Below are 20,975 nucleotides of genomic sequence, written 5' to 3' on the forward strand. Positions count from 1 at the left end.
TGAAGGGTGGTCTTCCCAGTAGACACCAAGGCAAAGAAGACATGCAGTTCCTCAGTCTTCTCCACATCCTTTGTCACATGGATTCTGGTCCCCTCCACATCCCTTGCCCAGTTTTTGCTTTGCCTTCCCTAACCCCATCCCTAAGCACGTGATCTCTGCCCCCTCATAGGATACCTGTACTGGCAGCTTTCTATACAGATTTTTTCATGGTGGTGCATGGCAGGAAAATGATAGGCAGTGGGGCATGAGTTGAAACTAAAGAGGTTCAGCCAAGATATAAAGAATCTGCCCCCACCCATGCACATTTCATGTGATTTTTATCTCTGTCCCGTTCACCTACGGAGCTCCTGCATGTTGGTCAGGAAAGGCAGCAGAGATATACAACATGGCTCAGATGCACATTATCACCTGATCAGCAATGCAAACCAAGTCCCAGAGCAACTGCTGTACTACAGCAAGCAATGAGACACTCAGCAATTGTACCTGCCACCTGGACAGGATGCTCAGGCATTTGGATTTTCACTAACCTGTAACATTAAAGAACAGACTGACAATTTTTAATAGGCCATTTTTTATTGAGAGTTAAGATCATGTTTCCCCACAGTGCGCAGAACGCACTATGAAAACAAAATACAGACGATCACTTTAGTAAATACACACTGGTTAAGCAATGCTACCTTTTTTGGCAAAGTGCTGTATTTTGTCTGTTTTCAGCTTGTGTTAAACTATTAAAAATAAGAGCCACAGATTCTTCCATATCAAAAGGATTGCTACAAATAGAGAAGTGGCTCTGGAGAGAAGCTGCCATATATGCATAGACTGATGTACAGTATTAATCCCAACTGAAATGTCCCTTTTGAATCTTCAAGTTTGCTGTGTAGAAGGCACAGTTTAAAATGCAAATCTGTCCATTGACCAATACATAGGAAAATACAATTTCAGCAAGATTCATGAATATCAATCAGTATGAGACAGTGCAAGGCCTCCACTTTTACAAGAAAAAACGCACACTTTAATACATTTCAAAAAACCATATAAAAAGCCACACAGCTCACTATTAAAACAGTAAACCAAAACAAATCTAATTGCCCAATAGCTCCAGGCACAAAACAGGGCTAGACCAACATAAATATGTAAAACAAATTAACAAAAAGCCATTGATGTAGTACTATCTCACACAATAATATGGTTTCCAATATTACAAATTGAGAAGCACAGCTTTGTGCAACAAAATAGTTTATATCCTGAAAGATATAGGTTTTCATCACCAGAAAGTCATCTAGTAATGCAGTATAAAAAGATCAGTATCTCCCAATTCTAGGAGCAGTCTAAAGTTGCATTTACTTGCCTACTGAGAAGAACAGACCAAAGCTCCCATTTTAATGCCTGGGAGCCTTATACTCTCAGCTCCATCTCCCCATTAGGAGTTTAAGGATTACTTACTCCAACTAACACAGGGAGGTGGAGACACCATCTTCCTTCATTGCACTTTAAGAAAATTAAAGCTGAAGGAAAGTAGTTACTTTTATATAAAGAAAAGTAATACAGGAAAGCAAAGAATTTTCCTGAGCTAAAAAGTTGGCAGCAAGGATAAGGAAGTTTAAGCTAGACAAAAAGTTGGAGTGATAAAGGTAGATAATCTGAGGGAAGTAAGAGTACTTGTGAACAGATAAGAGACTGATGAAACTACAGTTATTTGCAGATAAACCAAAGTATTTAGACCACATGAGAATTGTTGTATGGACATGGGCCCATACTGCTAAAACTGCAGTAACAAAAGATCTCTTTTGGAAAATCATGGTGTGACCAATTTTGTTTTCTTTCAGTGTCCATGTGAATTGAATTTGTCAAAAAAAAAAAAAACCCAAAAAACAAAAAACCACCAAAACCCCAAAAACCAGTGTGTCCAGGACAGCACCTGTTGCTTTTGTACATTTAATTATTTTCAACATCCCTTTGTGACAATCCTAATTGCAGTGAAGCAGCACATCTGCAGTGAAAGATAGGTTATAAATGCTGTTCCCTGTATGCTAAGTAGGTTCCACAACAATTCCAGCTGCAGAACACGCAACAGTACCACTACATCAAGGTCAATCTGAATTGTTGGGGTTTTGCTTCAGTGAAATTGAAGCATCTGGCTGAATTTAAATACTTCATAGGTCTGGAACAATTCACATTATCAACCTTGTCTTATTTCAAAGACTCCTTGTATCAACTTCTGTGTAAGGACTACTGGAAGACACAGCTGAGTGTAATGTTAACACTGTAATGCCCTAGGCACTAAACACAAGGGAAAACAGCAAGTCACATTATGCACTGGCAGAAAGGAAGACAAACTTACTTTTGGCTCCCCTCCTTCTTTCACTGAAGATTTCTGCTTCCTTATTTCCATACCCATTCATTCCACTTCCCAGACTGATCTATCAGGGTTCAGCAAACCACTGGCTGCTGTGTAACACAGCTTTTGTTAACAGGTAAACTTTACTTTACCTGTAGTTGTAGCTGGCAGTGCCTGCCAACTTCCAAAACATCTTGCCCAGTGCTCTTAAGAAAACTACTTGATAGTTTTGAATGGCTTTTCTTTCCTGTAGGCCCATGGAATTGCTATCAAGTCCTTCTGCCTTCAGTGGGCTGGGAGAACAACCATGGCTGATTGATCAGTTTTTATACACTCTGTTATCACTGTGTTTAGCTCAGCATCCACTTCTCCCTGCCTCACACTGCCCTTCATTTCCAGTCCCCATTAACTTGGATTTCATTTTCATAGAGAAAAAGAGAGAAAATTAGGAGAATTTAGAATAAAAGCTTCCTTCTAGCTACTTCCAAGCTACTCTCAATCTGTGAATATGAGACAATCTAATAGCAATTTGTAGCTCAGAAATAGGTGTTTATTAGCCTGACTTCTTTGACGAGCAGTCAGCTCCTGACAGGATTAAAAGAACGGTCAATCCACCATCTTTCTCCTTTAACTAGACTAGAGATTAAATGAGATAGGGTAGGGGAAATACATGCTTCAAAGACAGAAATAGTTAGAGAAACTCAAACTTTACCTAGTAAAACCCAGTTCAATTCTCTGTGTTGTGCATCTGCACGCTACCCAAAGGTTCACTTTTCTTCCCACTCCACTGCGAGGTACTACATCTGTAACACTGGTGCCATATTGTACTGCAACAATATTGGTGGGACATTTAACCCTCTTTCAATATCCATATCAAGTACCCAGCACACCTACACAGACCCCATTAACACAAGTAAGTTCTAGGAATTTAGATGAGATGTCCTTCTTGAAACAGCTCAGCACAGCTATGTAATATCCACTGGCAGCTATAGAATTTCCTTGTCAGAAAGTGATCATATATGCTGAATACAGACAGATACACAAGCTGTCAAGTACTGGTCATCAAAGCACATGGCTAACCTCAAATTTTCTAACTCCATTTTGATTAATGCAAAATGTAACTGATTTCCATCTCAGTTAAGTTTCTTTAAAATACCAACTAAGAACCCATCTATACATCAAAGTTTATAAAACAGCACACAAACTATCATACTGATAGGCTTCCAAGACATTGATATTTAACATCAACATTTAGAACTCGATGCAAGATGTTTGGAGATTTATGTGTCTTTTGAAAATAATGCAACACTAGTTACGATTGTGTTTGAGGGATTGACAATCAGCTTCAGATTGACCACTCTTACCTACACATGAAAATAAAAGCAACCTAAGAAACAATTAGACCATAGATTAAAACCACAAGAACCATCAGTAATTGAACTGACGCTGGCAAGGCTGGTGAACAAACAGTCCATTGTGCTTGATTTGCCGAGAGTGGCAATCCCTGGTAAGGTTTTGGCGACGGAGACTGTTTCTGTTGAGATAGTGTCTTTCATTATGCTCTTTTATCCAGTGGGTAGGACGAAAGCGCTTGTTTTTTTCCAGAAAAGTTGAACTAGTAGCAAGAGCCGTGACATAGCAGTGAACACGCTGTGCCGTTTCATTTTGGGCCTCCTGTCTAGAAATGTAACAAGCAGGTATCAGTCACCACCGAGGTGCATTGGAAAGACAAGCAAAACAAAGCGTAGAACATGGATATCAGCATCCAGCATTTCAAAAGGGTACCCTGATTCTACTGGACAGAGATAAGGTCAAACCACTTACCACACTGGTAAGTAATGTGCAGTGCTGCTAAATCACTTTCTGTGTGAGGGCCTCACAACAGCCTTAGGACTTCTGGCATCTTACTCTACTGTGCTCTTTCTTCCCCACACCACCTCCCTAAGCCCAAGATGCAATACAGATCAGAAATATAAGGCAATGTGTGTCACACTGCTCCAGCTTTAGAATACTTGAGAGTTATCCACTAGGCAAAGTTTGGTTTAAAAACATCTTGAACATAGGTGGTTCAGCCTGAAAACAGAAGCACACTAACAAAAGTGAATTTCAATTGCCAGCCACACAAATAAATCCAAACAAACAATGTTCATGCAGAGGAATGGAAAGGTAGACCAGTTGTGACACACATGAAAAATAACTTAGAAGGATTGTTCTTCAACCAGCCCCCTAAATTTCATGAGCAGTGAGTCAGCAGTTTTGGCAAACTCTTGCTTCATCATGCACTAGTGAAAAACAAATCAGCAGCCTATGCAAGCAGCAACTGACATATTGAAAAAGAACCTCCCTACTTGACAGAACAATCACTGGCATTTCTTGAAACTTCCAAAGTAAAGTTGAAAATAGCCTAGCCATTTTAAAAGCAAAGCAAAACCCTAATCTGAGTGCTAGAGCTCGTGTGAGAACAGTGGCAGCAGAGTTTCTTGCCTTCTCTCTCCCCACTCAGGGCCCAACAACCAGCTGTCAACTGGTCAGTGGTGCCCAGGAAAGATGTCTGCAAGACCAGGAACTTGCTCAGGCATGAGCAAGAGGTCTCTTGGGAAGTCTGTCTTTTAACATGAGCATGACTTTATGATAAAGTCTCTTCTGGAAGAGTTTAACTTGCAATTATTGTACAATGTCTCTGTAGACATAAGTCAGGTCTGCCATGCCCATGGTACACCCTTTATAGCCTTACTCTGGAAGGCCACAGGTGCCTGACATGAAGTAAGATCTTCTGCCTCCTCCCACTCCACACTGGAGGGAAATATTCCTTGTTATCAAGGGAATACTCCCTTCTACTTTTTTCTTATTTTAAATATGCTAATCTTGCTTTTGGATCCTTGGGTAGTTTGATATGACTGACTGAAGACTAGAGACTGCAGAACAGTCACATGTGACATGCTGGTCTTCCCCTGTTTATTCACTGGATATTGTCCTAAACCTAGCACTTGAAATACCAAGAGAAAAGTAAGTGAGCAACAAGCATAAATCAATTCACAGTGCCTTGTAAATACATTCTTTGCAGATAACACAAATTTAATTTACATGAGGGTACCTGCAAATATGGGACTACTATTTTCTTTGTGGAGTGATCCCCTAGTGCATCCAACAGTGCTGGAAGTGGAACTGCAAGTGAAGCCTTTCTAGGGAAAGCTATTACAGAGCCAGGAAGACACACCACAATTATTGCAACCTGTATTTCCTAAGTATACCCTTAGCTAGCAAAGGGCAGCAACTGTTAATACAAACTGTTGTGGTTTTGTTATGGAAAAATATTATTAATCTGACAAATAGGGAAGCTTATACAACATCCTTTTGCTTTGAAAGGAATTTAAAATGAAAAAAGATTTCCTCCAAGGAAAACTGGTTTAAACTTGCTAGCTGAAAATACTTTAGCTTTTCCCCACCTCTTATCAAATACCCTTCCAGCAATGGTTTGCAAACCAACACTCTTCTATTTGTCAAAGTGACACTGGGATAGCAGAGGTGGTTTGAATTAGCTGAACAGCCACATACTCTTCCAAAATGCAGTCCTTCAGTACCTTAGGTGCATTTGGTAGGCTGGCACTAGTGAGCTCCATGCACTGAGAGAACAGGGTTGATGAGACTCCATAATATTGTCAAAATGGAATTTTAGAGGGGCTGTGTCTTAAGCCAGACCATCACTACATACAGTTGCTGCTGCACTTCCAGTGTCTACTTTGCTAGACAGCAGAAGTGTCCTGCTCATTGTGCTACACAACCACACCTCACAAGAAACATTAAAGGCTTCAGACCCCCAACCCAATTATTTCAGTAATTTTTCTGCACGTAGCATTTTGGCTTGTTAAAGCAGATGTAGTTAGGCTTGATCAAGTAATCATTTGGCACAAAGGTTAGTCCTAAAACCAGTATTGCTCTGGCAGACAAGGCTCTAGAGGAAGCAGTGTTGCTAGCAGCCTGATCAAACAAAAAGCACTGTTCCAAAACAGTAGTACTTACTGTGCCAGTGTGCCTTAAGCAGCTTTTCTTGGCCCTACAATATTAAATGGCCAACCATTAAACCACTAGAGATTTCATAACAGCTTTTGAAATTTACTCCAGTATCAGTGTAACCAGTGTTCCCAAATTCTGCAGTCTACCTCAGCTTTAGACTTAAGTCTGACTCCAGTTGTCACACAAAATACCCTGTACAAGAGCCTAGATCCTCTGACAAACCAACAGCACAGAGTTCAGTGTGAAGAAACTTAACTTCACACCAGCTGAAGAGCACACCTCTAGCTTCCCCAGACATTGAAGCGGCTTAACTGTACTGCATAACACAAGACAGGATCCTTCTCTGGCTGAATTTCATCAGAATCCCCAGTTCAAGTGATTGAAAAGTCAGTATCCAACTTTTGAGTGTTACTATTCACGGCAAATTGGTATTTTAGATAAAGTGGTTTACTGTCTTTTGCTAGGGCATGCCTTGTAGCCTACAGCACTCTTGCAGATTCCTTCAGACCCTCATTTTAAAGGTGCTGTCTGCTCATAGTTTCCCACAGTTTAATTTAAGCTAGACCCCTGATGCTTAACATCACAAACTGGCCTTCCCAAATAATTATACAAATCCCATGCCAATATCAATAGCATCAGCACTATACTTCAACATAATACAGCAGCATGTCATCTCAAAGTCACCTGTTTATTTGAACTAAAAACTCAGATATGGCAAGGGGCCGATCAGACTAGTCAATAGCTATCTACCTACAGCAACTCAATTGCTATACTGATTTCCTCCTGTATAGCAAAGCTATAAAGATCACAATATACTGTGATCTTTTTCTTTAGTGTTATTGTTTCTAAACTTAAGAACTAGATGGTATGAAAAGTCAGTCTTTGTTACTAACTGAGATTCACAAAATACCCAATTATTCCAAAACCAATGAACACACAGGGTCATAATGGAAAGAAATAATGTATTTGCATACAGCCATGTATACTATACCGGTATAGCTGCATACACCAACACCAAAGAATGGCAGTGCATGGCAAATGTACCTCTACAATAAACCCACATGGATAGATTTTTTAGGACCAAAAAGCACTTACTTCACTAAAAGTAAAAGTTTGCAGCACAGATTTTCACACTGAGGGGACTAATTTTTGGGGAATCTTTCAGTTTACTTTTGCTCCAGAAGCCACTTGTGGGCAAATTTAATCCTGTCCTTATCACTAGGTTGAGGAATGAAAAAAAAAACCCACAGAAGCCTCCCACCTAACCCCAAGGTGCTTCCCTGTCAGGACCATTAAAGTTCTATGTTTCATCTCACAAGGTGACTGAAAGAATACGTGACTAGCAGTTATGAAAAACACACATAGCTGTGAAGGGGGCAAAGTACTTTCATATCTACGTTACTGGCCATACAGTTAACTGCCACCAGTTTACACAGAACTGGAACATGTTCTGCAAGGGAGTAATAAGACTCCATGAATATTTACTGCAGTGCCAATATGCATACCCAACTTCTTGCCAACATGGCCATCTTATTCAACATTTTTATGAGCAGGCAGGCATCTGACCACTCTACACATCTTGTGTGGTATTCATGCTTTATTCACCTCCCCTGAAATAAGCTGGAAAATTCAGTATTAAGTGTCTAAGCTGATCAAGGAGAAACCAGATATTTTCAGCACCAGAGCTCCTTGACAAGAGAATTCAGACATACCTGGGACTACCTGGGCTGTGAAACTCCTCATCCGCACATCCAGTCTCATTAAGGCCGTGACAGGTATTGTGGACAGCATACACAGACATGCTGGGGTGCTCTATTAAGAGGTTCTCCATCGGACTGGTCTCCACTTTGATAGTGGTTAATCCACCTGCAGTAAAACACGGGGGAGGGGTAATAAACCAGCTCTCCTCCATAGGACATGACTCAAACTGGATGAAGCAAGACTCGCTGGCCTCTGGCAAGTGTTCCAAGGGAGACGATAAACAAGAGAAGACGGGCGAGCTGTCGGTGGGCGATGCTTCAATGTCTGCTTCCTCCACAGAGCAATTAGTGCAAGTGTCTGCTGTAGGGGACCATTCAACCATTCATCAGTGGAGAGGAACCATGGATGTTGGTGATCGCAGAAGGTCAAAAACAACACAGTTGCACACAGTCAGAAATGGGATAGGAAATAATAAAAAAAAAAAAAAAGACAAAAAAAAAGCCCAGTTAGCACATACACAAGTCTTTACTTTTTAAAAGCAGGGGAGGGGAAAAGGGAGTTCCCAGACAAGCCATGTTAGACATGTGAAACAACTGTTATCAGTAAAGCTATATAATTGCGAAATAAGTCAAATACATTTTATTTGGACAAGTGGTTCTGCTGAACCCTGTGTCAGGCTTATAAACCTGACATCATTTTTCTCACCAATTTACATAATATGTAACATTTGTTTGGAAGATACCCTACACTCTAATCCCACACTGGTTTTGCTGAGATAAAGTTTCCCCAGGCTACCGGTTTGTTCACATGGAAGTAAGACAAGTAAGAGCCAGAGCAAGACAAAGGCAGAACTTATGTCTGACAGACATCTTACCTATAAAGTCAACCAGAATCCACTCGTCATCTTCTTTCTCACTGAACTCTGGCTCTTGGCTGGACAAGCTATCAATCTCTCCCATGAGCATGTTATTTAACCTCTGGAACATTACTAAGGCAGGAACAAGACTTTGGCTGGTAGGTCTTTATATCCAAGGCACAGCTCACACTACTAGCAGAGTGGCATAGACTTGAGATTAAAGTGCATAGATGCTTTATCAGCTTAGGTACAGGACATGCAAAAGCATGACTTGTAAACAGTTTACGTGAAACCTGTAAAAAATGATGACAAGCATCTTAATGACAAAACCACAGGTAACATCCCTAGGGAAACAAATTAGAAGCCCCTTGTTAGTGCAGCCTGAGGTACCAGTGAACATTCTTTCCTGAGGAGGAGAGGCAGCTTCAGTGGCATTTGCCATCCCCTCCCAGCTAGATACATACAAAAAGCCCAATCAATCCTAGGTCTCTCCTGGGAGCTGATTGCCTTTGCCTCAGACCTCCTCCCCAAAAAAGGTCTGATTAGGTGTCAGTCCCACCTTCTAAGGGAGGAGTTGTACAGGACTCTTGCGTCTGCACTCCTCCAGCTCCCTCCCTTGTCTCCCTCCATGTCAGAGATCACCAAGGGCAAGGGCATGTTTTCTGCTCCAGACAACTCATCTCCCCTGGTGACACAGAGGAGCGAGCCCCTGTGAGGGCTCCCAGGGAAGTCCAAAGTAGCGTTTCTTCTCTGTTCCACCCTGACTACAAGTTAACACAGTAGCAAGGCACATCCTGTCTTCAGGTTCGAAGTACACCACAGAGTCACCAGTGAGATCATTTTCATAGCAGCCACCCAACTAGCCATATATCCTAAGTCTAAGGAGCATGCAAAAGTTTTGGATATGTTTAACTAAACTCAGTGCTTATTTCTCAATTCACGCCCCTAAATCTACATGTAATTGGTCACTGTAAGCCTGACCTCTTCATCTGGCAGTTGAGATGAAAAATCCCATTAGTACCAAAAAGCTGAATGTTTAAACACCCCAGATCAGCACACTTAGAACCTTTGATATTTATGTATAAGCCAATAAATAGAAGCCATTAAAAAGCAGGTGAAAAAGTAAAAACTATGGGGAAAATATTCACCAACTTCACTACAGGTTATTTTTGCCCATAGCAATATTTGAATCATCACAGCAGGTCAGAATTATTACAGATGAAATACCTTTTTGATAATTAAATAGGAAATATCCATGTAAGTATAGAGATATCCATGTAAGTATATATATACTTATATCCATGTAAGACAGTATGAGTACCTGCATTCAGAAAGGGAGCAAAACACATGACAGTAGACAAACACAGATATTAAAAGATGAAACCCATAAAGAATATTATTTATATATAGGCCAGTATACCTTGCTTCACCCTAGAACTCTCAGGCCTCACACTCTCGTTTGAGCCTCCTGTGTCATCTTATCCCAGGAAACCAGACCCCATCACCCACTTGTTCAAGGTAAGGACAAACGCTTGCTTCATGCAGCACTGGTCCTGTACACATTTATGCAGCTTCCTCCTTATTTAGACAGCACAGAAAGATAGGAGCAGAATTTAAAGTAAAGTAGTCTTCAGGAGCAATATGAAAAGGTGCAGTGAAACTCAAGAAGTTATGCTCAAGAGAAATGACTGACTGCAGGAAAACACAAGACTAGAAACAACAGGCCTAGCTGTAATAGTGATACAGGTCTATTTTTAAGGACCACACTTGAAAATGAAACATCAGGTCTCTGCTAAAGAGACCTACAAAAATATCAGAAGTCTAAAGAAAATCAACAAAATTTTAAAAATGGAAAAGCTTAATAGAGGGAAGGAAAAAATTACAACAGTAGTCAATTATGTAAAGAAAGAGGCAAACATTTATTGCCTTCTTTTATACCCAAAGCAAGCAGAAGTGGCTTTAAACTGCAGCGAAGTTCAGCTTTCAGTGGTCACTAGCAGGAAACACTTTTAACCATTAAGGTCGCTAAGCCCTGGTTGGGTTACCTAAGGAAATGCCAAATGGCTACAGTGCTCCTAAACCTTCTTGAGAAGGTTTGAGTGCTTCAGTTAGAGGCAGAGCTTACTATGGATAAGGAAATGAACTCTAAGTGAAAGCCTAAAGTCTGTAGTTTTCCAGTCACCTTCCACATCTTTCCCTAACTCTCTCCTGGCACCAGACCAATGAAAAAATGAGTTTGTTTTTTCTCTAGGCTAACTAGTAAGCCATTGTGTGGCTGCTGATCAGCACTGGCTTTCCCTGTACTCCCACACACGTGTGTTGCCTCCTTCCTAGATCAAGCCTGGAGGTACCTTCAGGCAGAGGCTGTCTTTTCGTTCTGTAGAGTGTGAGAGCTCACACTCCTCTAGTAAGGCTCCCAAGGCATCACAGCAACATAAAATAATTACCCCCTAACAAGTAAGAGAGAGATCACTGTTCCTGAGAATGTGAGCTAAACAAACTTCAGCTTTTGACCCACAAATGACTTTCTGTAGATCAAAAGCAGTTTGTTCCATTTTTCCCTTCCCCCACCCCAAGGAAGATCCACAAAAACATCTGAATCATTTTGTCCTGGTTTCATCTCCAGCTGGGCTTAAAACCACGGCACATTTAGAAAGTGGTTGATGCTTTGACATCCTTTTGGACAAGCGCCTTTAAAAAGACCACGTTTGTGTGCTATTGTGCAAGTCAGCCAGCAAAAGAGAAGTTAGGCTGTTACCAAGGGCCATCGTCCGGGGAGGAAAACAGGACAGAGACCGAGACAGGCTTTCGAGTTCTTAGTCAGGAACTGTCAGCTGCAGGAAAACACAACCCTGGGAACAACTGACTCAGCTGCAGTAATGATTAAGAGGCTGTTATAGATAACACACCGAATGAATGTCAACAATACAGTATCGCTGCAATAAAAAAAGCATTTTTTCATTTTTTATGGTTGCTTGTGTCTTTCTAACCTAGCAAAAGAGATGAAGTACGTGCTAAGCAAAAAGAAAACACAATCAAGAAAAGACACCTCCCAGTCCCAGCGCAGTCCCGTGTCAGAGCCGAGCCGCTGATCCCCGCGCCCCCAGCTCGCAGCTCCGTGACCGCCGCCAGGAGGCTCCACGCGGCCGCTGCTGACCCGGCACAGCCCGCAGCAGCTGCGCACCTTCCCGGCTACGCTCCCGAGGCTGGACGGGGGGCGGACGGACGAGACCACCGGCTGCTCCACAGCCGGGAAAACGCCTAAAGCCCCCGGCCTCGGCGCCTTCCCAGCGGACAGAAGCCGGGATGGACCCACGGGAAAACGGGGGCTCCGCCGCTGCTGCTCCCCACCGCTCAGACCGCGGGAGACCATCCCACCCGGGACACCGGCAGCGCGCCCGGTGCCCGCAGGTGCCCGCAAAGCGAACTCACCCGGAGCACGGTGACCCCAGCCCCGCGCCCGCGCCGCCTCCGCGGAGCCCTTTGTTGTCAGGGCCCGGCGCAGCTGACGGACCGGCCGCCGGCCACGCCCCCCCGCCTCTCCGCCAATGAGCGCCGCCGCCGCCTGTCGCTAACGCACGTGACGGGCGGGCGGGGAGCGGAGGGGGCGGGGCGGATCCGCCGGGCCCCGCCCCGCCCCGCCCCGCGCATTGGGGCGCATTGGGCGGGCGGGGAGCGGGGCGATGGGGCTGTTCCAAAACCCTGCCGTGGACAGGGACATCTCCGCCAGACCAGGCTGCTCGCAGCCCCGTCCAACCTGGCCGTGAGCGCTTCCAGGGATGGGGCAGCCACAGCTTCTCTGGGAAATATGTTCCAGTGCCTCAGCACCCTCACCGTGGAAAACTTTATGGTCTCCCTCGAGCCTTCTCACGGCTAAACAATCCCAACTCTCCCAGTATTTCTTCGCAGGAGAGGTGATCCATCCCTCCAATCATCTTGGTGTCACTCCTCTGAACTTGCTCCAACAGGTCACAGAATGACAGAACGGTGAGGTTGGAAGGGAGCACAGTAGGTCCCCTGGTCCAACCTCCCTGCTCAAGCAGGGCCATCCCAGAGCACATGGCTCAGGATTGTGTCCAGATCGTTCTTGAGTATCTCCGGTGAGGGAGACTCTACAGCCTCTCTGAGCAACCTGTTCCCATGCTCAGTCACCTGCAGAGTAAAGAAGATTTCCTCATGTTCAGGTTGAACTTCTGTTCCTCATTTTCTGCCCATTGCCTCCTGTCCTATTGCTTGGCACCACTGAGAAGAGCCTGGTCCATCCATCTCCCTTCAGAGATTGACAGACATTGATGAGGTCCCCTCTCACGTGCCTCCTCTTGAGGCTGAACAGGCCCAGCTCTCTCAGCCTTTCTTCATTAGAGAGATGCTCCAGTCCCTTCACCAACTTTGTAACTCTCTGCTACACCTGCTCCAGGAACTTCATTATCTCCCTTGTACTGAGGTCCATGTCCTTCCTGTGCTGAGGATTAGATGCAGGACTCCAAGTGGGCTCTTAGGGGAGCAGAGTATAGGAGAAGAATCACATCTCTCAACATTTATTAGGCTGAAGCACCTTAGCTGGGCTGTATATCCCTAGAGAGCTCATGCATTAGATCACTTACCCCATCTTTTTTAGGAAAAAAATAGAAGAGGCAATGAATGTAAATGCAGGAATTTTCATTTTAGCTGTTCATCTCTCAGAAAGGAATTTCCAGACAGTGAAGTTACAGTCCAGGAGAGCTGGTGTGGTTGTACCGCACAGCCTCAGTCACTTAATATAAGTGGGTATATCAGAAAGTTAATAGTCACTTCAGGCTGCAGTGAGTACTGGATGGGCAAAGATTTGTATCCTTCAGAAGATGCTGAAATGAATCAGTGATATGTAGCCAAGCAATATTTTACAAGCAACATGTCCTACCAATTTAGGATATTTCACCATTTCAGTTGTGCTGTGGAACTTGGTTTATTACAAAATAATAGCATTTTGTAATAAAATACTGTGTGTGCAGCACAAGTGTGTTGGTTGCTAGAGTCCAGATAATCTTTGAACCTCAATGTTTAATGGTATCTTTTTTGTCTTTTTTTGCTTTCTCTTTCCCCCCCCCCCCTTCATTTTCTTGTAAGGACAAAGCTTCTCTATGTAAGACAAAATAGAGAAAGTAGATTTTGGAAAAATGCTGCAGAGTGCCTTCCTGTGGCTGGGAATAGGCTGTGTGAGTTGACCAAGAGACTGCCTAGCTGTACAATCTGCAATATTTTTGCAAAAGCTTCAATTTGCTAGCATTTGATGATACTTTCTTATGCAGAACTAGCAGTTCCTCAATTAAAAGATCAACTTTATTTTTATAACATCAGCACTATCAAAGGACATAAACAAATAATATGTTTGATTGGGCTTTCAGTTTATAAGTTGAAGCAAGAAGTGAGAATGCTTACACAGTCTCTTTAATTTTCAATGATAGTGGCTTCAGGATAGAAGGGGGAGGGGAGAAGCAGCACATATCTGCAAGTTCAAGATAGGCGAGACAGAAAATTAAATGTACAGAATAAATGCCCCAAAGGACTAATCTGTATTGCAAAATTACATTGTGTTAGAACACGTTAATTAAGGTGATACAAACCACTTAGTGTAGACAAGAACTGTCATGTTTGGCAGCTGGGTTACCTTGGGTCAACAACAACAAAAAATGTCAAAGCCTTAGTCTTTGTTTGTACTGACTGTTATATTAAGCATTAAATGTTATCAATTAACATAATATATTTTTCCAGTGTAGGCAAGCCCTAGGAAAGTTTGGATTGTATTTGAGACACAGACTCCTAATGAAGATAAAAAGTCACTGTTTATATTTTTTAATGTCCCCTGAGAAGTAATTGAAGGACTAGAAGCTCTCTTCTTCCTGTAGTGTTGCTCTCAAATTCTTCCATTTTCATTTCACTTATTTCTTAATTCTCTATTGTAACAAAATGGTGGAAACAATGAACTTGCTTATTCTTTCTCTCGAATATCATTGCTGTTGGCAGGAGAAAGGCAGTTCTGAAAGCTACTCTCTTTCTCAGTCTGGCAACCGTCACACTTTTGTTCCATATCTGACAAGTACTTAAGCATATGAATGGTTTATAATGAAATAAATTTTGTGTGTGGACTCAAATACCTGATGAGCAAGAGCCCAGGTATTTCATCCTGCACTCACTGAGGTCAACGATAAATTTTCTGGTGATTGCAGTAGTGCAGGTTGTGGCCTTAGATGCTTTATCCAAAGCCTTTCAAATCAATTAGCCTTTCTATTGATTCTAACGGTTGTCAGAGCAGGCCCTCAGCAAAAGAGATACAGTTGCTTAGGTCTGAGACTTGCTGGACACAAAAATTTACTCAGAAACTGGCCTTCCTTTGAGGAATTTGATGTTTTTATTTGTATTACAGAAAATATTCTGAAGAGATCTCTGGAGCAAGGGAACCATTCATATTTGCAATAACATGTGCCCATGAATAATTCTGGATTTATTGGTATGAGTTAGCAACGAGCACATTGTACTTTCCGTGTGCTCAGTGGCAGCTTAATGGCACAGCCATTGCTGCTCTGTGCGTCCTGGGAATAGTAAACAACTGGGCAGCAGTCCCATGTTATTTGAATTGTATTGATTTTTCAAGATCCTACACATTAATGCAAGGCATGACCTATTGTCTGGGTTCCCACTGCGATGAAATACTACAGCAGTATTTAGCAGGCACAATATGTGTCTAGTCATGGAGTAGAGAGTGACCTTCCTACCACAAGACCTGTGAGTTACAATGAGTGCATTGAGCTTACAACAAAGCACTGCCATGTGTTGTGCCTCTTGGAGAGGCCCTACTCCACAGTCGTGCCTGTTTCAAGGGTACGTGAGAATGCAGATCTGTCTCTGTATTAGAAATACTGAGTAGCAGGAGGGAGAACCACACCAAACAGACCTTGTAGATACTAAAAAATTAATCTCCCTCTAAACTTTGGACAAGATATATCCTCCAGACAAAGATAAATAAGAATTCTTTCCAAACAGTGTGTAAAAACCAGCTTGACATCACTCTGAGTGATTTGCATAAACACATCCATTGTTCCCACACAGAAAAACCTGGCATATCAGTACAGGAACCTCCACACCAGTTGCCTTTGCTGAGGTGTGCCATTGTTTTAAGGTCAGTCTAGCACAGCTATCAAAATGAAAGTTTCTGTTTAATGGTAAGTCATAAACCAATGCTCTGAACTTAACCCTGGTTAAGACGAAGTCTACAACCTTCTGCCGTACAGCTTCCATCTGGCTGTGGCAGGAAGTCCCGTGCTGTATGGGAAGAGATTCTGTGTGATACTGCAAGATCACAGCTGTCAGATAGATCCTGGTCTGTCCTACTGAATGCATTATGCAGAAACAGCCAGGGTTTCTAATTTTAAAAAAACTCAAGTTTATGATTAACCACAATGAAATACTGTTGTGTTGGTTTGGATTTTTTATTTGTTTTTCCTATGGAGAAGATACTAGCTACTGTTCAAAAGAGCCCAAACTCTTCTGTACAAATTTAGGTATAAACACTTCAAACCTGCTGTTTAAAGCATGAACAGTCTAAACAGATCCAAGCCTAAAAAAGCACAGTCTGACATTTGTGTGCTTGTGCAAATGTCAATCCCATTTTTGAAGCGGACTTCTAGATTTAAACATCAGTCTAAACTAAAACAGGCACTTACTTTACTGCTCTTCTTCCCCTGACTTTATTTAGTGCAAAGATTTCTGCAACACTGGCTTCAAGATGACAGATTGATTGTTTCTGCTATAAGTCACAAGTTTCTAACGCTATTTTCCCAAACAGCAAATTACAATTTGAGTAAGAGCAGGCCTTTCCAGACTTTTATGCAAAACAGGTGTTAGAGACCTGTTACTGTATTTCTACAGCATGAATTCAGCAAATTCAAGAATCCAATTTAGACATGACTAGAACACTCATGATTTGACTGAGCAAGATCCAAGGAGGCAGAAATTACTGGATATGATCCTCCAAGACAGACTGAAAAAGTTGAGGGATTCCATTTTAAGAAGAACTATTATCTTAAAACATCCAATCTGTTGCCCTTTTCAGCAGAGTGCATTTTAGAAAAAAACTAATTTTCCTTCAAAACTGTCAAAACGCAAATCCTGCTTTTTGTATTGTTTGAGAGCAAAACCAGGTACAACTCTGCCTTCAAATTGCCATTGGCAGGAAGCCATTATAAATCATAGCCAGATTGAAAAAATAATGGTAAGCTTTAGCCGCACTTCTCTTCTTGTCAAAATAAAATCCTCTCAGAAGTCAGTGCAGATTTCAGTGGTCTGAATAACTCTGTTTTTTTTCTAGAGCACCTTCAGTGGCAGCATTTGAAATGTTAGCTTGGGCTAAAGCGGGTTGGGCATCACAGTAGGTAGTGCTGTACCGCAGTGGCAGCCAGCAGAGAGCCAGAGACAGATGCCTCTTCTTGTCATTATGGGAATGATTTTTCTCCTGAGCCCAGAGGCATTCATCAAATATTTTCCATTGGGATTGTCTGTCCTCTCTCATATTTGTCTCTTGTACTAGAAGTCCAGTGCATTTTCACAATTCTTGCCTGAACCTGTCCTCTCCTTCAGCACTCAGTAATAAAAGACTCTATTGTATCTCTGGGTACAGCCAGGAATACTCTTCTTCTGTTCTCTTCTTTGCCATGTGATTAGAGAGCCTTTTCAGAAGCAAACCTCCCACCTAACACAGCCAAGCAAAGTGTTCTTAACATCCAAAGGGGAAATGAGCTGTGAATTTTTGACTATGGCATTGAACATGCATTTGTTACACTTATTAAATTCTTTCATGCTTCAGATGTTGATGGGTTATTACCATGGTTATTAACCCTTCATTTTTTTTGTTCTTCATTTCAGTGGTGATGTTAGGATGATCAGCACCCCAAAGTCAATGTATAGGCAAGTCTCCTTTATCAGTTAATACAGGTTGTTTAGGAGGAACTTGCCTTGGTCATATAATTTATTTTCCTCAGCTGTATTTACCTTTTAAAGACTGTCAGATAATGTTCAGTGAGAGAATAAGCAGTTTGTTTAAATCACGTAGGAAGGATGGACAATGTGCAAGATCACTTCCTCCTTAAATTGTCAGCTCAAAATGTGTTTTTTTTTGTGTGGCTAGCCATGCTTAACCCTTCCTTGAATTTTTTCTGCACAACTTCAGAGTCAGCAGACACACTGCTCACATCTCTGAGGCATTTTTAGTCTCATCAGTGATCCATTTGTATCCTTTTGGCTCTCCCACTGATTCATATGCTTCCTAAAATAGAGCCCACTATCTTTGTTCTGTTGTGACAAGTTACAAAAGAATTAGCAACATCAGTTTAGCACCAAGTAATATGAATCATATCATATTCTTAGATGTGCTTAGAGTTCAACTATAAGATTCCATCTAAGTGTAAATTACCATTATTTTTGAAAGATTTCTTAGTCTTTTCAGGGTACAAAGCCACACACCATAATTCTGCATTGTTATTCTTTTCAGCCATAGATGCTTCTTACAAATACTGAGCTCAATGTTCCTCACCATAGCTCAGACCAGTCCCCATTAAAAAAAAAAAAAAAAAGGCCAAATGCTTCTGAGAGAACAAATGTCTATTGCGATGGAGGCTGAGGTGATCATGGTGCATAAAAAAGACATGAACTTTCCTGCACCCAGGTCTCAGGCACTGCATTTGTAACAAAGCAGTCAATACTTCACAGTGTCCTTAGCTTGCACATCCCAACTCCATTTTAACATGGGATATATACAAATATATATGTGTTTTTGTGTATTTCATAATTTATTTATGCAGTGCATTACAGCATATGCGCATGTGTATGTAGCTCACACACAAGAACACCAGCACCCTGTGCCAGCTGAATGTGGCTGAATGAATAAATAACGTGGGAGGTCTTGTCTGTGGGGTTAAGCATTTCACAGGAGCCAGGTACGAGCATCATCCTTGCCTACTGAATCTCTGCAGCTCAGGATCTGGTATTACAGCTATTTTTTCAGATAGCATTTCGAATTGGTCCTGCACAATAATGAATTTATGAGGTCTCAGTCTCTTCAAAATTTGTGCTAATGAAGCTAATGAAGCCTTCAGGCAAGGGACAGATCGTCCCTTCTACATGTCCTTCCAGTTTGGAAAAGTTAATGTTCACAAAAAGGTTACATACATAACAATATAACTCCCCAGGTGACAGCAAAGTTACAAGCAGCTAGCAAAACTTGCTAGCAAGGTCATGTTGTCCAGCCATTACAGTGAGAGAGCTGTAGCTCCAGATTTAGTTGTTAACCTGTTGCGTGGCTTTGGGCAGACTACGTAACTCTGCCTGAGTTCCTCATATGGAGGATGTGGTCAGGCAGCCAGGTGCTCCTCTGGGATGATGCAAGAGAGGTGTTTGCACTTAACCCTTTTTACTCTAGGCTGCCTAAGAACTTTTCAAATGGCTGTAAGTTGCTGGAAAGGTTTTTGGGTAAGGTGAAGTAGAGCTGCTCCTGGGATATTCTTCCAGCTGACAATTCAGCAGGTGTGAAGTCCAAAACATAGAGAAAGTAAGTTAGTATTCAGCTCTTAAACAAATACACCAAAACATGAGTGACAGTATGACAGAATGTGACAACTTGAGAATGATGTCCTCCTAGAATCTGGTATTTCCCAGGGCTCAGCCCCAACAGCTGATGTGCTACAAATCACTTGTCTCACCTGTGTCAGTGCTTCAAGGCATGATACCAAACATATTTTAAAGATACACCTTTCATCCTGCTGTAGTGAAAGTGCTGAAGTATAAGAAATAGTTTTTTTATGAAAAATTTCTGGCTGAAGTAGGGCCTTACACTGTCTTCCAGGGTTTTTGGAAAAACACAATGAGTGGTTGTGACAGAGTGTGGAATATGTTGTGAGAAAACAGGCAGTTCAAGAGAACAGATAAATAAAAGACTCTGAAGTTGAAAGAATCCTTTTTCTCTGGATCTGAATTTTGGATGTAATATCACTCAAATGTCAGTGTTTGAGTTATTAAAATGATGTAATGAGATGTAATGGCCAGAGCTGCAAGGACAGTAAACATAACTGCACTATTATCAGGACAAGCTGAACTTCCAGTGGTGCAACAGGTCAAACAGCTATAAACGTAACACCATACCTGGAACAGGGTAAGGGGAGGCTGCACATGAACATAATGTACCTGGGCTCTGGGACTATAATTAGAGCAAAGCTGAAGGTTTATAGATCCCAGGCATATGCCAGCATGATAAAGTTTAAAAAAATTTGAAAGTAAGATAGAAGAAATATAAGCTTAGCATTCAACTAAGCAATTTCACACCAGTTAACTACATAGCTGGATTGTTACTGAAAAAAATAAGAGGCTATTTAACAATAGGAAATCCAATATTTTATGTCTTGTCAAGAATAATCCACTGCAAAAAACACAGAGTGAGGAGCAAATGAGTAGGGAGCAGCACTGAAAAAATATTCTGGATGTTGCATACTCTTTCAAAAAATGCAAACTACATACTGAGAGGTACAAATATAAATAGAGGCAATAAAGCACATGAAGTGATTCTTCCACCTTCCTCAGTATTGGAAAAGATCAACAGGAACTCAGCAAGCCTGGCTTGGGCAACTATGCCTGGGAGAGATAAAACATTCATCAAGCTACAGAGGAGACCAATGTGTGTGATCAGAGTTCTAGAAAAACACAAATTACATGGGAAGACTGGACAAACAGGGGTGCTTGCTCTAGTGAAGAGAAACCTAACAGAAATGTGAGAGCAGTCTTCAAAAATAAAGATATTGCAGATTAATAAGACATTCCATTGCAGGAGAAATAGGCTTTGGTTAGACATTAGGAAAAACTTTCTAAAAATAAGGCTAGTGATGCATTAGGCAAGATTGCCTGGGGACTGTAAATCTTTTTAAAAGAGATCAGATAAAACTTAGTCAGTAATGACAGAGATAAAATTTATCCATCTGTAAAGAGTGGGATGGTATAGATAACTTCTTGAGATACCTTTTAGTCTCTATTTTCCACGTTCATCCA

The 20,975-nt window shown here is 41.8% G+C and overlaps 1 protein-coding gene across 5 annotated transcripts; it reads right to left on the bottom strand.

Moving 5' to 3' along the window:
* Positions 1–554: 554 nt before the first annotated feature.
* TP53INP1 (tumor protein p53 inducible nuclear protein 1) lies at positions 555–12,419 on the bottom strand. 5 transcript variants are annotated; one of them, XM_053983363.1, is made up of 5 exons: positions 10,330–12,024; positions 8,928–9,202; positions 8,065–8,410; positions 6,359–6,392; positions 3,917–4,016 (listed from the first exon to the last, which is right to left on the bottom strand). In XM_053983363.1, the coding sequence occupies exons 2-5, from the start codon at positions 9,037–9,039 to the stop codon at positions 3,999–4,001; spliced, it is 510 nt and encodes a 169-aa protein (XP_053839338.1). In that variant the 5' UTR covers positions 9,040–9,202; positions 10,330–12,024; the 3' UTR covers positions 3,917–3,998. The 5 variants fall into 5 exon arrangements, with proteins under 5 accessions (XP_053839310.1, XP_053839328.1, XP_053839318.1 ...); XM_053983335.1 differs by lacking the exons at positions 6,359–6,392; positions 10,330–12,024 and adding an exon at positions 12,342–12,419 and having other exon boundaries at positions 555–4,016; positions 8,065–8,413; XM_053983353.1 differs by lacking the exon at positions 6,359–6,392 and having other exon boundaries at positions 555–4,016; positions 8,065–8,218.
* Positions 12,420–20,975: the final 8,556 nt, after the last annotated feature.

This window comes from Vidua macroura, chromosome 1 (genome assembly GCF_024509145.1).
Source record: "Vidua macroura isolate BioBank_ID:100142 chromosome 1, ASM2450914v1, whole genome shotgun sequence".
Classification (NCBI taxonomy): domain Eukaryota; kingdom Metazoa; phylum Chordata; class Aves; order Passeriformes; family Viduidae; genus Vidua; species Vidua macroura.

Excerpts from the sequence above, each read along its gene's own strand:
- TP53INP1 (XM_053983335.1), bottom strand. The coding sequence starts at position 9,039 with ATGTTCCAGAGGTTAAATAACATGCTCATGGGAGAGATTGATAGCTTG. Across the intron at positions 8,414-8,927 it reads GATTCTGGTTGACTTTATAG|CAGACACTTGCACTAATTGC; the intron begins GTAAGATGTCTG and ends GGTCCCCTACAG. Across the intron at positions 4,017-8,064 it reads CACAGCCCAGGTAGTCCCAG|ACAGGAGGCCCAAAATGAAA; the intron begins GTATGTCTGAAT and ends TTACATTTCTAG.